At 42.4% G+C, this 17,421-nt stretch overlaps 1 protein-coding gene across 2 annotated transcripts in view; it reads right to left on the bottom strand.

Moving 5' to 3' along the window:
• Positions 1–10,304, bottom strand: part of ROCK1 (Rho associated coiled-coil containing protein kinase 1) — an 83,844-nt gene extending 73,540 nt beyond the window's left edge. Inside the window, exons 1-2 of one of the 2 annotated variants that reach the window (XM_059467332.1) lie at positions 9,740–9,757; positions 9,354–9,469 (exon numbers count right to left, since the gene is read on the bottom strand). In XM_059467332.1, coding sequence (XP_059323315.1) covers positions 9,354–9,446 — 93 coding nt within the window. In that variant the 5' untranslated portion in view covers positions 9,447–9,469; positions 9,740–9,757. Of the gene's footprint in view, positions 1–9,353 lie in introns of both variants that reach the window. The other variant, XM_059467323.1, reaches the window with a different exon arrangement.
• Positions 10,305–17,421: the final 7,117 nt, after the last annotated feature.

Genomic DNA, 17,421 nt, shown 5'->3' on the forward strand with positions numbered 1-17,421 from the left:
CCAGTACTAGCAGAGCAAAAATTTCAATTTCTAGTGAGTCTACCACTTGGCTGGTGCCACTTTCAGCCTTGAATTTCCACAAAAGAGGATATATAGCATGTAACACCAGATTTGAACGATCCCAAGACCACCAAAAATTGTATCATTGTTATGCTGGCAATTGTTTGTTTAATTGCCAATGAACTTAGTAGTAAGTTGAAGAAGGAGGACAGCTACCCACAGAAGATGTATTAGAGCAACAAACAAACTGTCAGTGAAGTGGCAGAACCACCTTCCCTCTCTGAAAGGGAAGAATAAATTCTCTCAGCTCAATACCAATAGGATTCTTCACATGCCTACAATCAAAGCTACTTTCTAAGAAGAGATTAGTATAAAAACACATTTGTACAATCAGATTTAATAACAAAGAAGAGAATTCTATGATTCCACCTCTTACACTGACAGCAGTGCAGAGTATCACAACAAAGTTGTGAGGCATGAGTATTATCTCTATTTTCAACCAGAGCTTCATGTCCTGCCCAGTATTATTTGTACAACCTAGGATCTGCAAAAAGCACAAGCCAACTACAACCAGTGCACTTGCACTCCTGTCCCACCCTCACCTCACCCCTCCTGGAATCTTCCCCATCCCCTCCTACTTGGTTAGATCCTGGCTGGAGAGGTTTCCTCCCCTCTTTAACTACTTGACAGAGTCATTTTAACACTTGTAGCCAAATGAGTCCCCAGATCTCATACTCTAGGAAGATGGTGCTTGTTGTACTGACACCTTACACTTCAGCTTCTCTGAAGTCAAAGTCTGAAGCTGAAGTTTCTCCTCTGAAGACTCTGCCCAAAAACTCCACAAGCAGTTTCTCCTCTTCTCCAGTCTCTCAGGGAGATGTTCCTGTCACGTCAGTATCAAAAAGTTTTTCACACTTCCAGGAAAATAAGGAAGCCCTACTCAGCACCCCTCACTGCTTGTCAAGAGGAAAATTATCTGTGTGCACATACAGAAAACACAAGGCTCCATAACCATGAAAAACTGAAGCGGCACTAGTGGAGTGCAAACTGGAGATCACAACAAAGCAATGACTCTCTTTTTAGCTCCAATAGAAAAATCCTACCTCTGTTTCAACCACACTCACAAATTAATATGAGCTTATAAATTCACAGCAACTGATCCCTCAGATACAAATTTTTATGCTTAAAATATCCAAATCTACAAATGCCTCCACGCAAAAAGTTCTTCTAATCTTCTGTGGCAGATACCTTCAAAAAAATTATTTGGGCTAGAAACAGATTTACTGAACAAGAAGGCCAGAACTCTGCAAATAAATGCCAAGTGAGTACTGATGACTTTTCTATTTAGTTTTGGTGAATTTTATTTTCTGTTGGGTGAAGCTTCAACAGAGAAAGTATTCTGAGAAGTGGAAAATCGCAGGTTGCCCAGAGAGGTTGCAGAGTTGTCAAAAGCCTTCCTGGGCAACCTGGTCTAGACCACTCTATCAGAGCAGGGGGATGAGGAACCCCCAGAGGTTCCTTCCAGCCTCAATCATTCTGTGAAAAAACCATCATCTGTACTCAACAATATACTACTTTCCCACAATACAAGGTAATAAAAATTGAGAAGGCAGACTTCCAAATCACCATCCAAAGTAAGTGATTTAGACAAAAGAAACAAATGATCAAACAGCAGCCAGCTGGAGATGAATGCCTGAAACCACTGTTCCTCTACACTTTCCCACTGGAAATAACCATTATGGCTATAATACAAGTTTTACTAACCATCTGCTGAAAAATGTACCATCTCCAACCACAAAACAGGAAAAAATTTCCTAGCTGAAATTTCCAGATGTCAAGACAATCTTCTGGCTTCCTCTTCTTCAAAAAGCACATTCCAGATGACATACTTAGTTTTGTGTAGTCAGGGGTTTTTTTGGCCATTATTTATTTGCTAAAAATTAAGCTCAGCCTCCACAGTATTTTCATAGCAGTCACTGACTACACAGGAAAACAGCCATCTTCTATGTAGATATCTCACATCAAGTTTTTTTCTGCATATACTCATACCTTAGCATTTCATACATCTGAATATAGTGCAGCACTAAGTACTATGCTGCTTTCTACTCTGTTAGAGAAAAAACATAAAAAGACAATTAGTCAATATTTACATAACTATTAGAATTTGAGGATTTTTTAAATGAATATTATGACTCATGAAGATCTGTAAGAAAAAACAAGGACATGTTCCACTTGTGTTTCCAGTTCAATTATAAGCTCCACAGCCCAGACACACTCAAGCTAGAAACACTCTTAGGTAGTTCCAATCTAGAGTCCAAAATGAAGCCTTAGTGTGTGCAGTGTTTCCTACAGAGATTTCCAAGCACAGTCTTTGCATCATCTTAGACCATGCAACTGACAAAAAACAAGCAAATCTTCACGTATTTCTGAGCTCTGAGTAAGAACAGAAAAATGAATGCGTATAAAAGCATAAGAGAAGCTGATATAAAGAAATCTGCAGTTGGATTTCAAATAGGACCCACTAATAAAGAGATCTTACATACTGTCCCCATGACAGTTTTTATTGTATAAATATTGAGAGGGAGTGGCAAGCTTTCAGCTAGCGAAAGCCAATCCTTTACAAGATTTTGAGTATCAGAATAGACTTTGACCCCTGCTCCAGTCAAAAGCTGGTGCTGATCCTGTGCTGGTTCTCCTGTAGCAACATGGGCAGCCAACCCAGCCAAGCAGCTCCTGCTGGTCTAGACAGCCTCCAGCCAGCTGTAACTGAACATGCCCCACACACCTCACACCCTGACACCCTGCTGCAGGTGAGATACCACACAGCAGCTCTGCCCTGCTGCCTGCAGACTCCAGCACAGGCAATCCCATCCGCTCAGCACAGCAAAACACCGAGGACAAGAGAAGCTCCAAAGCACTTTTCTTCTTCTCAAAGATCCTGTTTCAGCACTTGTTCAATCACTGTTCACAGAACCATTTCGGCTGGGAAAGACCTGTAAGGTCATTGAGTCCAATCATTTCCCCAGCACTGCCAAGCACAATCCCTACACCGTGTCCCCATGCGCCACATCTACACCTCCCTCCCAGGGACGGGGACTCCATCACAGCCCAGGGGAGCCTGTTCCATGCCAGTGTTCCGGTGTCAGCCTGTTCCAATGTTCAGTGTTCCAGTTTTCCTGCTGCGCGCGGCTCCCTGCTCCTCCTGTTTGCTGTCCACACCGTGTGCCTTGGCATTAATTTCAGGGTTAATTTCAGCAGCTTGCTAAGGAAGCTAAAAGATGGTGTTATTTGCATTTGCTTTAACTGAGCTATAACTGGGTGTTACCTGCAGTTTCACCAGTACTGTCTCATCATCCTTCTGGCTTTATTGCTGATGGAATGACTGGACAATTGAAGGCAAAGACAGAAAAGTTTTTAACCATTCTCCAATTTTTTTCTCAGGAAAAAAAGTTCAGCTTTTTAGTATTTCTATTTGGAATTGCAATTTCTTGACAACAAAGGAGTTTTGATAAATAGAATCAAGCAACATCCACCAAAAAAAGATTTTAATTACATGGTTTGGGACCTATTAAATATAAGATAAACATCCTGTATCAAGACAAACATCTCAGTGTTCTTTAGTAAGAGACCTTAAAAAGCTTTTTATTTTTATATAGTACTCAAGTATGACCCAGGGAATTCTGGTAACAGCAACTGTGAGGCTACCAACATCATCTGCTCACAGGGCTCCTCAGTATTTATTAAGTTCTCAATGAGTGGCTCCTGAAACTATCACTGTCCTCAAAGATTCACAGACCAACAGGTTGATTTTCAATTTGTCCAGCAAACAAATTCCAGGTGTTTCCCTCTTCCTTCCCTCAAGCAAAAAAAAAACACACTGTAGTTGCCAGGGAAAAGGACATTGTTTACAAATATTTTTACTTTGTAAGAGCATTTATAGCTTAGTTGGGTGTTTTATTCCTCTTGTTGAAACGTGTCAACATCAACTTTCTATTATCATTTCTCATTAAAACTTTTTATAGGAAAAATAAATAATTACTTTCCTACACAGCCTCTAGTTTATAAGCAGAAGAACTGGCTAAGTTAACTATTAATTCCTCTCTAACATCTACCATACACCATGAAACAAATGCTAACATTTTGACAGTTCCACATCTCTACTGTTAAATTTCTAAAGGCTAACATATTACTAAAAGTCTCTTAAGAGATGCAACCTGAAATAAGAAACCATCAAATTACTGTATGCTCAAAGCCGACTTAGAGTTGCATTTTACCTTTGACTAACATATCAAGATCTATTTTATCATTAACTTACCATGAATCTTTATATTTCATAATCTGTAGTGATGAGTAGATAACATTAACATTAAATAACATTGTTAATAATGTTAATTAACATTAATAACTAATAGTAATAATTAACATAAATTATTTTTGCATATAAAGTTCAGATAAGGTAACCTGAAGACATGGAATTGTATTTCTAGGTCAGCCAGAAGTCTTTTTTTGAATCTAACTACCAAATCACAGAATGGTTTGGGTTAGAAGGGACCTTTAAGGATCAACTAGTACCAAATCCCTGCCATAGCAAAGACACCTTCCTCTAGATCAGGCTGCTCAAAGCCCCATCCAATCCAGCCTTGAACACTTCCATGGATGGTGTATCCACAACTTCTCTAGGCAAGCTGTTCCAGCACCTCACCATCCTCATCCTCCCAGTAAAAAATTTCTTTCTCATGTCCAATCTAAATCTGCATCCGTTTCAATTTAAAACCCTTGCCCTGACACTAACAGCCCCTGTCAAAAAGGACATTTTCTGACAGATGAGCAAGAAATTCAGATAAAACCCCTAAATCCTTCTCCACAGGGCTGCTCTCAAACCATTCAACACCCAGTCTGTAGTGATGCTGGTGATTGTCCCAATGCAACTGCAGACCTTCCACTGGGATCTAAAGAATGGCTGAAAGATGTCCAAGGAGATTGTGTCAGTCACAACAACTTTCCTTACTTTGGACCAGCTTCAGACAACTTAAAGAATCCTGAAGCTGACAATCTGCAACTGTTCATGAAGTTCTGCTTCTTGAAAAAAAAAATAAAAACATATATATATATATATATACACACACACACAAGAAGCTTCATCAGCAATCAAGGAAGCTTCTCAGACACCAAATTTTTCTAGCTTTTAATCACTCAGACTTTAAGAGCAGAGCTAATGTAGTTTCAGCCAATATGATTTCAACAGCTATTTGGACAGATACCTCTAAAGTAAAAATACTTGCAGTTATTTCCTTTTTATTTATTGCTTTTTAAAATTTTATTATCCAAATCCCCAATCACAAAGTCTTCAGAAGTGCTTTCTAACACATTTAACAGAAGGCAAATATGTCTAGTAACATAGATATACAGAACTCCAAATATCAAAGATGAGGAGATCATCTTGCCTTTTCCTATGCAAGACAGATGAATATGAATTCATCTAGCTGATGAAACAGGCCTAGGAAAAACAGGTGAATCAAGCTCTGTAGCTATGCATTTCTGGTGCAACAAAAATGGAAACCTCTTCAGAGCAGATAAAACAAGCTTGTGATATGCTTTGATTTGCAATGTTTACTGCTGTCAGTTATTTTGAAGACAAACTGCTCAGCAAATGAAATATTTGACAACTTGAAAGATTAAGACCACCAAAAGTGTGAAGTTTCTAAAATCAACTATGGAAGTAACTGACTACCTGAATAATTACAATATTATATTGTTATATACATATAAAAGAATATATATAATAATTCAAGTGCCTGTATAAACCATGAAAATACTCTTTGTGAGCACCTACCTGAACAGAGGGAGAACCAAAACACATTTCCATGAAAACTTACTAGTTATTTTAGAATCAAAAACATATTTCAGGTCAAAATGTCCCATATCTCCACACTTATTACACCCCTTACCTCCCACTCTCCAAAAACCGGAAGCCCATAAAACCCAAGAATTTACTAAAACACGGGTTCATTCCAAAAACTGTTGTAGAATGATGCTCACTGAATACTGCTTTTCAGTGTTTAAGCTCACTTAGCTCAAGTTAATAGTTAGTCACTTCACTGCCTTTGGGCCTATTCAGCACCCCTATGGAAATTACCAGATCTGACCACTGCACACCCCACAGTGTGACACCTCTCTAACACAACCTTCACTGTTATTATATCTTTTGGGGACTGTAGGACTCCTAGTAACAAATATTTTGAGAAAATGCACTACATGATGCTGTGACACATTGTCTATACTTAAATCAGGCTTGAGTCTCCTCAGGCCTCAGCAAAAAAAAAAAAAAAAAAAAAAAAAACCAAAACAGCTTATCTATTATTCCCCTGCCTAATACTAAATCAAGTGCATGGAAGCCTCAAAGAAACAAATTTTGTCACAGACAGTTGCAACCTAAACTCATTTTCTTACTCTCTTTTTTATTACATAAGAGCAAACAGGAAAAATAAACACATCTCTGCCCTGCACTTGGGCTTTATGAATTTCCTTCCTGCAGCATGTAAATTGAAGTTACAAGGCCCTCAGTGTGCCTTTTCCGCCTGCTCTGCTCTGTTGTCAGCACTCTTCTCCCACACCTTCCTGAAACGGTAACAAACACATCTTCCTTTGTATCAGGCCCCACCCCCACCTTCTTTTCTTAGAGTTCTCATACTACTGCACATTTAAATTTAGACTCTTTCTAGCTTATGACAGTCAACAAAACCCAAAACGGCTACAAAGCTGATTTAAAGGTTAGTCCGTGTCTTGCCTGTTAGTTCACAAAGGGTACAAACTGATGGGGAAGAAATATAAGAGCAGAAGAAAAATGGAACCAAGTTAGAGGATAAAACCATCCTAAGAGAAGCCAAGAGCATTGCTGGGACTTTTCATCATACAGCCAAATAAAATGTTCCCTGAACCTAAATGAACCCCAGCATTTTAAACCTACACATACAGAGTATCAGATGCTGAAGTGTCTGTGTATCTGCTATTCCTGTATTTCCACTCAGACACACACAGTCAGCTACCACCTTTGCTTAGGAAAAGCCAAAGCAGTTATAAGGAACATCAATGCACAACTTTAATTAAAGATAAAAATATTTTAGATTTTTAAAGTTTTACTAGAAAGAATTTTTGTATGTAGTCAGATCAGAAGAATATGATTTAACTTTCTTGTTAAGTGTACCACGTCTAAAGTCTGTCAAATTTCCCTCTTTAACTGAGACTTGCCCAGAGGAGAATGGGGAGTTCATTTCAGAAGGTATTCAAATGCAGATCAATCACACCTACACCTAAGCATTTCTTCCTTAAAAGCATATCCATACAGATTTTAATGGATTTGATATATAAATAGTACTTTGGGCCAAGAATGATGCTTGCAGTGTGAATCATCACATTAAGAACTGGTGTAAAATATTTAAGCCGTTTAGAAAATGTTAAGATACTTAAATTCTTCTATGGAAAAGACCCCAAGAACAAGTGAAGCAAAGTATATGTCCTGCCAGCAGTTAAGACTGATATATTGACCAAACACATAGAAAGTTAGCTTACCAAGTGATTTCCTCAGAAGCAGCATTTCTTTTTTAATTGATAATAGTTTAAAAGAAATTGCCTAAAAAATTGTCACTTCAAAGGACCTTAAAATCTGTAATGCAAACGCATGTTCTGAAACTTTCAACAAGCATGACAGGAAGCATCCCAGCAAGTTCATTCCCAAACTGACTACAGCTTAGCTCCTAATCACAATTAAGATAACTGAAATGGGGCAAATCCTTAAACTGATTATAAGATTAAGGAATACAGTTAAAGATACTACCAACTGCATGTCCGATACCTGCCAACTCCTTCCTACCACTGTAGGAAGGTTTCCATAGAACTGCCAGCACTTCAGCACATACTAACAAACTGAGCCATGGTTAATATAAACTCTGAACTCTTATCTGACTTTATACTCTTGACACCTATCAATAGAACCTGGCTGTAAAAATGTCTGATAAGTCTCGAGGTACCAAAATTGACACACTATATCCTAGGAACCAGAGGTTTCCTCATTAGCTGTGGCTCTAAGATGACAGATAGGTAAAGCAGATCAAGAGAAGCAAGCTAACTAGAAGATGCAGCACTATTTTCCTTTGTGACAGCAGCATCCACAAGGCTCTGCTTTTATCTAGGGATGCAGGTTTGATATGCCAACACTTCAGAAGCTCACAAACCTGTAATAAGTTAAAGAGAGTAAACAATATTGTGAACTTGCCCAGATTCTTGCATTATTCTGGTAATCTATTCACCGCCTTATGCTCGAGCAAGCTTTCTGCCAAGAACCATGCAGCAGAAAATGAAGAATGACTATTAAGAGCTATCTCCACCCCCACACCTCCCTTCCCTTCCAACCCCAAATGTCAGAGTTCATACGAGGAACAAATTCAATTTATTTGTTCCTCTCTCTGACAACAGAAAGCCAGGGAAAAAAATACACTAAAGAACTTCCATCACTTGCTCCAAAGAAAATAAGCCCTCTACTTCAGTGTGAAAGCACAAATTACACTTTGGTACTATTTAAGGACATCTCTAGGCGTATCTAGGGACCCAGATGTATCCCAAGCAAATTGCTTGTATTTGGCTTGTATTTGGCATGCAGTTTACTGCGGTACTAAGTGAACTAAATGAGGACTAAAAGAGCATCCAATTCTCATCAGCCACCAAATGACGTTGGTTGGTTTTATATCAGGAAGTGTTATGCTTTGCTTTCCTATGATGCGGTTTTAACACTGACAGCACTGGTGAGACCCAGCTATTAGGTGTGATCAATTAGGGAAACAACAAGCGAGCAGGCCTAGCACAACCACCAGTTTAAAATGCATTTAAACACCTGCCCCCACCTGTAAGGGCTTATTAATCGCGTTGTATGCGACTGTCAGCGCTGCAGTGCATGACCACAGCATAAGAGGACCTCAGTCTTTAAAAAAGCTGTTGGAGAGAGAACTGGTGTCAAAGCTATTTGACGTCCTGTGCTCACACAGAGGAGCGGCACTCACGAATTCCGCCTTTGTGGAAAGAAAGGCTCCGCCGCCCCTGTGACAGCCGGCGGGGCACAGAGCAGCGCCGGCAGCGAGAGATGACAAGTGTGAGGCAGGGCTGGGCAGGCGCCTCCTTGGCAGGAGCCGCTTTCCCGGCACACGGGCACATTCACGCACCCTCAGCCCAACGCTGGGTAAACAAAACACCAGCACGGAGCCGAGCAGGGCGGTGACTCAGCCAGGAGAGCGAGATTCGGTCCCACAGGGTAAGGAATTCGGGGAGACGTGACCGGGGGCCCATCGGCGCTCCGTACTCACCAGCAAACAGTCCACGTTCACTTCGGATTTGGGGTCCTTCAAAGTCACGTCGATTTTCTCAAACCGAGACTCAAAACTCTCTCCCGTCGACATGTTTCCGGAGTTAAAAAGTTTCCCTTATTCCAGAGCAAAGTTAAGGTTAAAAAATAATAATAATGATAAAGTAAAAAAAAAAAAAAAAACAGGAACAGGCGAGCACAAAAGAGAAACTGCAGCCTGCACCAGGCTGAGGAAGAGCCTCCTGCGAGATCCCTTCAATCACAGAAGTCTCTGGGGCAAGTCCCCGCCAAGGGGACAGAGAATCCAAGGGGAGCCCGCAGCAGGCGGGGGACGAGGCTGCTTCTCCCCCTCCTCCAGGCACGCACGCAGCTTCCCGGGATGCTCACAGCTCCGCAGCAGCAGGTTTCCTCTCCCTCCCTCCTCTGCTCGGGCCCCACCGCCTCAGCATTCCCATTTTCCCAGCCGGGAAAGCCGTCCTGGGCTCCAGCGTAGCGGTCCCTCCTCCTCGCCCTGCTGCTGCAGCGCCGGCGGGTCGGTGCCAGGTTCCGGAGCGCGGCTTTCTTTCCGGTGAACCAGAAGAAACAACAGAAGAGGAGAAGCAAAAAAAAAAAGGGGGGGGGGGAAAGAAATAAAAAAAGAACAGAAGAAAGACAAAAGCCTGCAGCCACACCAACAAGGCAAAAAATTGATGGAAAAATAAAATTTAGGGGAATCCTCTCGACGGTGTGTCTCAGCGCCGTGGGGTCGGTCCGTCCGTGGGCACAGGGCGAGGAAGCGAGGAAGGCACCGGGCGACTTGCCCCCGCGGGCGGCGGACGAGTAACCTCACCGGCGGAACGGCCGCAGCAGCATCTTTCTTCCTCTCTCCTCCTCTCGCTGCCTCCCGCCGCTGCCAACGCCGGTTCAGCCCCTCCCTCTCCGCCTCTCGCTGCCTCACGGACGGGACGGCAGCCCGGACCGCCTCAGGACGGACCCGACGTTGCGGCGTGAGAGGGGAGGGAAGGAGGCGGCTTAAGGGGAGGGGAGAGCGTGAGGTCCGGCGGCTGCAAGGGAACCTGCGAGAGGCACCAACATGTCCGCCTTCCTGTTTGAACAGTGGGACGGGGCGCATGCGCGGGGGGAACGGCTCCGGTGCCGGCGGGGACGGGACGGCGGCAGGAGGTGCGCGCGCGCGCTTGGGAAGGAATCACAGTCACCGAATCGGTGAGGTTGGAACAGAACCCCGAGACCATCCAAGCCAACGTATGACCGAACACCACCGTGACAACCAGACCAGGGCACTGAGTGCCACACCCAGTCTTTCCTTAAACACCTCCAGGGCAGTCACCACCACCTCCCTGGGCAGTCTATTCCAGTGTCTAATCACCCCTTCTGTGAAGAAACTCTTCCTAATGTCCAATCTAAACCTCCCCTGGCGTAGCTTGAGGCTGTGTTCTCTGGTCCTGTTGCTTGTTGCCTGGGAGAAGAGGCCGACCCCCAGCTGGCTCCAGCCTTCTTTCAGTGGTCGTAGAGAGCGGTAAGGTCATTCCCGAGCCTCCTTTTCTCCAGGATAAACACCCCCAGCCCCCTCAGCCGCTCCTCATGGGATATGCGCTCCAGATTCTTCACCAGCCTCGTTGCCCAGGTGAAGGAAAAAGCGGGAGCGGGCGGGAGGCAGCGCGATCGGCTCGGGCCGGCCCCCGTGGGACAGCCCGGGATCCCCCTTCCGGGAGCCGCTGTCTTTGTGCGCCCGCCCCCGCCCGGCGGTTCCGGCGGGAATTGCGCGGAGCCGAGGGGCCGCATCCCGCCGGGAAAAGCGCCCCTTGTCGCGGGCTCCCCGTGCCATGGGGGGATGTTGCCGCCGCGTTCCCCCCCGGCTCCCCGGAGGCGCCACAGCGCTGTTGGCTCCCGCCGCCTCGGCACGGCACGGGCACTGGCACTGGCACGGGGGGACAAGTGGCAGTGAGAGTCACCCCAAGAGCTGTTGCGGACTCCGTCCTTGCGGATCTTCAAAAGCCAGGCCCTGGGCAGCCGCTGTCGGTGGTCCTTAGGTGATCCTCGCTGCAGGCATTCCAGAACTACATGGGCGCAATCCTTTGCCATGTTTTTTGGGATGATCCTGCTTGAGCAGGGAGATTGCACCAGATTGCCACCGTAGTACCTTTCCAGCTTGACCCATTCTGTGATTCCGCGATTCTGTCCTACCTGATCAGGGGGACTGGAGAAGCTGGCCTCCAGAGATCCATTTCAGTGGCAGCCACTCTGCCATCGTGCGTGTCCAGGGAAGGAGAGGCCAGCTTCCACAGTGCCAGAAGTTTCAAGCATTCTGGTTTACGTCCAGACAACAGCAAGGTAGCACACCAACAGAAAGAAGAAATACCAGCACTAAACATGTAACCTGTGCAGCCTGTGCTGGTGTTTCCAATTCAAACCTTACCCTCAGACTGCAGCAGGAAACTTTTCTTCAAATAAGGAAACAATCACAGAATCCCTTAGTTTGGAAAGGACCTCTGAGAGCATCCAGGCCAACCTCTGACCAAACACCACCGTGTCAATTAGAACATGCTACATCCTGTCTTTTCTACAACAGCTTCAGGAATAGTGATTCCACCATCTCCCTGGGCAGTCCATTCCAATGTTTAACAACCTTTTCTATGAAGAAATTCCTCCTAATGTCCAACCTGACCTTCCTGTGGGTCAGCTTGAGACTCGAGCAAAGTAATGATTTCAAATATTACTGGGCAGACGCCACCGTACTGTTTCGGTTTCTTCAACTTCCACTGCAGTTCCATAAATGGCAATGGCATTTTTACAAAGATCACTGTAAATTGCATAGAGATTGTCAAGTCATTGATCTCTGGTCACTGAACAGTTCCCAGTAGCAACTGAATCATTAGCACTACAAGTTATTTTCCATGTCTTGGTTAGGAAACAATAGGCAAATGTTAGAGTGTTTGAGCTATTCAGTATTGAATATCAGTACTTGCTGTCTTGCTTTATTCAGAAAAAATAAGAAATGGCTTTCTGCATTTTGCTTTTTCTTATCCACAGCTGTCTGCATCTTTGTTTTTGTTTTCTGCTGGGAAGTATGTTCAGTTAAAGCAAAAATACAGGCTACAGCAACATTTCCTGCTCTGTTGTTTTGTGCTGGCTACTACCACAGCCCTTTGATTCAGAGGGTTTGGTTGCTCTTGGAAATGCAGATGTTCCATTTCAGCAAGCAAAGTCCAAAGAGAACGTTTCTGCAAGCTACAGGGTGTATGCTTGGGATCATTTCATATGTGAAGCAGTAAGTAATTTCTAAAATACACAGAAAATGTTTCTTGCAGTCTTCATCTCAAGCAAGATGAAAATCATCACTAGAGATACAGAGCCTAATTCAGAGTGCTCTTGATTTAAGCATTAGGGATGATGCCAGGCCTGAGCAGGGTGATTTGAGGCACCTAGCTGAAAATAATGCAAAATTCATGAGCCTGTAATAGTGTATGGAAGAGGAAGCCTGATTCTGCAGCTTAGTGGGCAGGATCACCACTGTGATCAACAGATGCCACTTATGTGTTTTATCCAGTGTCTGTGGGATAACTTACAGGTACTCTTGGAAACGCAAAACACCTTGCATCCTCTCCAGATCTCCCTGAAACAAAGCTACATGGGTCTTGCTCTGTTGCTGTGTCTTGCTCTTTGCCTTTTTTTTTTTTTTTTTTTTTTTTTTTTTTTTTTTTTTTTTGCAGTGGCCCAGATTCAACACAGAAAGTGGAGAGAAGCACCATCCCATTGCTTGGCGACTTGGAGAATTCACAGAGATGAGAGCTGGGCATCAGACAGGCCCAGCCTCACATGTTTATTTGCCAGTGAAGGAGCAGTACACCTGAGAACTTCTACCAGTGTTTGTGGTGAGCAAAGCTGCTGTGTTTGTGTTCATCTGCGTGCAAACTCTGTGTTTCAAACATGTCTGTCAGACTGGGCTTTTCTCACAACTGTGGTGGACTAAAAGTGCTTGTCTGTCTGTCTCAAATAGAATAGAATTTGTGTGGGAGGTACTCATGCAGCTGTCTAGGAAACTCTGAGCACTGCTTTGAAACTGTAAAAGGCAGTTTGGCTACCAGCATCAAAAAGGATAATAGATTCTAATTTTTAAAAGCAGGTATGGGTTAAGTGTCCAGTGTGATAAGTACTCACGTTGTAACGTGAGAGTGTAATGTAATAGTTTTTAATCTAGAGAACACTCATTCACATGCTGGGATCTTAAAGCCCATTTTCACTTACTTCAGTCAGACTATTTGTGTCTATATGATTAGGAACTTACATATTTCTGGCATTGGCCCCTTAGAAATCATAGGAATCCCCATCCTACACAACCAGCTACTGCATTGAACTTTTGAACATTGAATTGTTTTATCTTCCTGATAAATAAACTAAAAATGGATCATTTCTTCTTGTTGCTTTTGTTATGTCACATTTTGGATTGAACTAGGTTTTCTTGAGTGAGATAAGAATTACTCAACATATACATGACCTGTAAACACTGAGCTGATAAAACATGGAAACCTAAAGGATCATTTTTTCTCTCTTCAAAACTATGTCATCTCTAATTCTTGAAAGTGTTTCTAAGTAAGTTGATGTCTATACAAAGTAAACTAACAAACTGATAAGCCTAATAAAACTAAAATCATGGTCCCCATATCCATATTCTCTTGCCTATTTTATAAGATATTTAAATGTTCTTGATTCTTCTGTTATACAAAATGACACTGACTTAAGAACTGATTGTTTGGCAGCGATTGAAATTTCTTATTAAGTACAGAATATCAGTAAACTGTCAAATTACTACATTTGGTTTCCTCTAAACCATGATAAAATACTCATAAAAAGTACAAGTAATACTGTTTATTTTGCAAATAACAGTCTTGTACATGAGAGTAATAAAACTGTGCATGTAAGAGGTTTCAGTAATGCTCATTTCAGGAACATTTAGCAAACAGCAAGAACGCAAGAACAGTGGAATACTCAAAGTATTGGCTCAGCCCTCTCTGAGCAGGTACTGTTACTCCCATCTTCTTGTGAAAAAGCTAAGAAGAATTAAGCAAAAGAGTTTGTAATAAAGTGAAATGCCATTTACATTTTTCAGGTCACTGAGTGTGCACATTAAAAGGCATACACTCTCAGAATGAGAAAACAGGCTGGGACACCCGTGTTCCTGAAGTAGCTGCTGACTTCAGAAGAGTTGCACAAGACAGAAATGAGACTATATCCTGTTCACCATATTAGGCCAAGTTAGTAATGCATGAGGTCCCCTCACATTCAGCTTCCAATTTAGTCAGCATGAAGGTTAAATCACATCATATTAAGCCTGCCTTCAGTCCACCGCCCTCTCTCCTTCTTTGCCCTGCAAAAATGGCTTAGTTTAGCCTCTGCTCTAGTCCTAGGGACAGTTAATAGCACAGGCCAGCATGGCTTGAAGCCCTGGGAGGAAAACTGGTCAACAAATCCAGTCCTTGGGCAAAATATTTTATCATTGCTAAAGCCCATTTGTGCAACAGGCTACTTGCAGGAGCTTCCTGCTTCAGGCAAGGTGTGATGGATGCTCAAGCAGACATCTGAACTGACTTGGAGTAATGATAAAGTCACACTAGCATTGATCTTAGTGTGCTTGCAAAACCTGGAAAGTAAAGGCTGCGTTAGGTAATGAATGCTGGTGTCTGTAAGTAGCTGGTTTAAAGCTGCAGTCACAGTGGTGACCACGCTGCAGCCCCCTCACCTCCCTTGAGGACTCACCTATGCACTGAAAAGACTCCTCAGGGAATTACCGACTGCAAGCTTGAAGTGGAAAGTGCTCTGAGCAATGAACACGTTAAAATGCTCTATGAGTAGGAGAGAGAAAGTAAAAAAATGAGAGAGATATTAGTCATAATTCAGCATGCTGAGAAAAGTTATCTTGGCTCTTGATGAGGCAAAACATATGACCTCTAACAGAAATAGAATAGAAGTGGCCTAGGCAATAAGAACTGCTAGCATGAGAAAATCCTTTTGCATGTAATTGGTCAAAAGACAATTTCCTATGGATAGACACGCAGTATCTTTCAAACATCTGTTGGCAAACATATATTTGATGTTGAAACAGTGCAACATATACCTGTACGTAAATAAATGTTTTTCCTGCATGTCACCAGATTTAATAAAGGTGTGAGGCTCCAGGCTTGTGGCCTTTCCTGTTCCAATGCATCCCAGCTTGCCAGCAGAGGGTAGCTGCTGCTGTTCCCTATTACAGTGCATTTTCAAGCACTGTAGTACTTGTGCTGGAACCCTGAGGAGAACCTGCTCCCACTGTCTGCAAATGGTGAATGATGAGTAAGAAATGGGGCACCTGAATCTGAATCATTGTTGTAAAACTAGAAATAGAGGGGGGATACCTTTTGGAACTTCATGGCTCAGTCTGATGAAGAGGATCCGGTCTGAAAACAAACTTCTGCAAGGGAGGAAGTAAACTGGATGGCATTGTCTGTTCCAGTGCAAACGCAGATGTGTTTGCTGCCTGCAGACAAGGGCATCGTTGTACAAACAGCATAGACACTCCCAAAGTAACTTCTGCTGTATCTGGAAAGGAGGGCAGCTGTGAGCCCAGAGATAGACAGCAGCTCCCATATCTGGTCGCCATATGGCTTAGGCCAACGTCAGCCACAAGTGCATATACAGCACAGGCTCCCTCTGCTTTTATGCTTTAAAGGTGCAGGAAAAAGATCCTTTAACCAATGTATGTCAAAAGCTCACAAACTGATTTGAAAGCAAATCAAAATTCCACTGGAATGTTGAAAGATTCGTACCCTAGAAAGGACCACTTCCATGGCAAACACTATTTTCTCATTAAAGCCACTTGATAGGTACAGAAAATGTCAATATACCAGAAATTCTTCCTTGAGAAAAAGCTTTTTTATTTTCAATATCCCAGGGCTTAAAAATGGCCCAAGTACTTCTTGTTGGAAATCTTTGAAAAGCCAAACAAATTCAACTCTAAGTCAACAAAAAACTGTGGAAAAAAATGCCTGAAAAAATAAAGGTTTCAGAAATGTAGGAGTATATTAAAGCAGGAGCTAAAAAGTAATCTCCTTAGGGTCTCATTCACCAGGACATAAGCAGAAATAATACATCTTTTGTGTCTATATATTTACATTGTATAAATGGAAATATAAATAAATATGTATTTCTATTGAAAGTAGAGTGATTATCATCATTTTAGGCCTCTTAAAAGCTATCATGAATCCGATTTTCTACACTGCTATTATCTTAACTGTGACTCACCGCTGAGATTAAGGAGTTTTCTTCTTATTTCTCCAGTTCAGAACCCTAAGTGCTCTCTCTTAAAACAAATTTCTCCCACCCCACCTTACTCCTACTTCCCTGGCATACACATATCACATTTCCTCTGGTTGGATTAGTTTTGCAGTCCTTGCTCAAATAGTTCTTCTGAAGACAAAAGTTAAAAGTAAACTAGGCTGAGTTTAAAAGTAAACTAGCTTCGATTGCCCTGGCTTTGTTTTTATGTATGCTGTCCTAAATATCTATGCTCCTTGTAAATGCTTTGCTGTGATGAAGACTATGACAAATCCATAAAAAGCCATGTTTTTTATCTTGGGGCTGGGAAATATTTAACAGTTTCAGCCCTTAACAGATAATTAACTTCTAAATGACACATCTCATAACTTTGCTGGTATAAACAGAAAGGGCTCCGTGTGATCCTTTTCAGGACAGAATGGCAGAAGTTGCTGTTCCTGACATTCACAGTGTAAAGTTTCTCAACACAAGTCAGAGAAAATTGCTTTGATATTATGAAGCGTCACAAGATTCTACATGACTTAAATTAAATGCACTCAAATTCCATTAAATATGCAGTTTTACAAAATACATGTGTTTCATATGACTATCTTCCAGATATTTAAAAAAAAAGTTTAGTCACTGAAAAAGAATTCAAATTCACTGCAACTTCAGGAATTATAAATCAGTTAAATTAGTAATTTTTTGGTGAACTCTCATAACTAAATCCCAGAAGCTGATTTTGTTCACAATCAGGATATTTTTTTAATCTCATGCCACTA

This window comes from Ammospiza nelsoni, chromosome 1 (genome assembly GCF_027579445.1).
Source record: "Ammospiza nelsoni isolate bAmmNel1 chromosome 1, bAmmNel1.pri, whole genome shotgun sequence".
Taxonomy (NCBI): Eukaryota; Metazoa; Chordata; class Aves; order Passeriformes; family Passerellidae; genus Ammospiza; species Ammospiza nelsoni.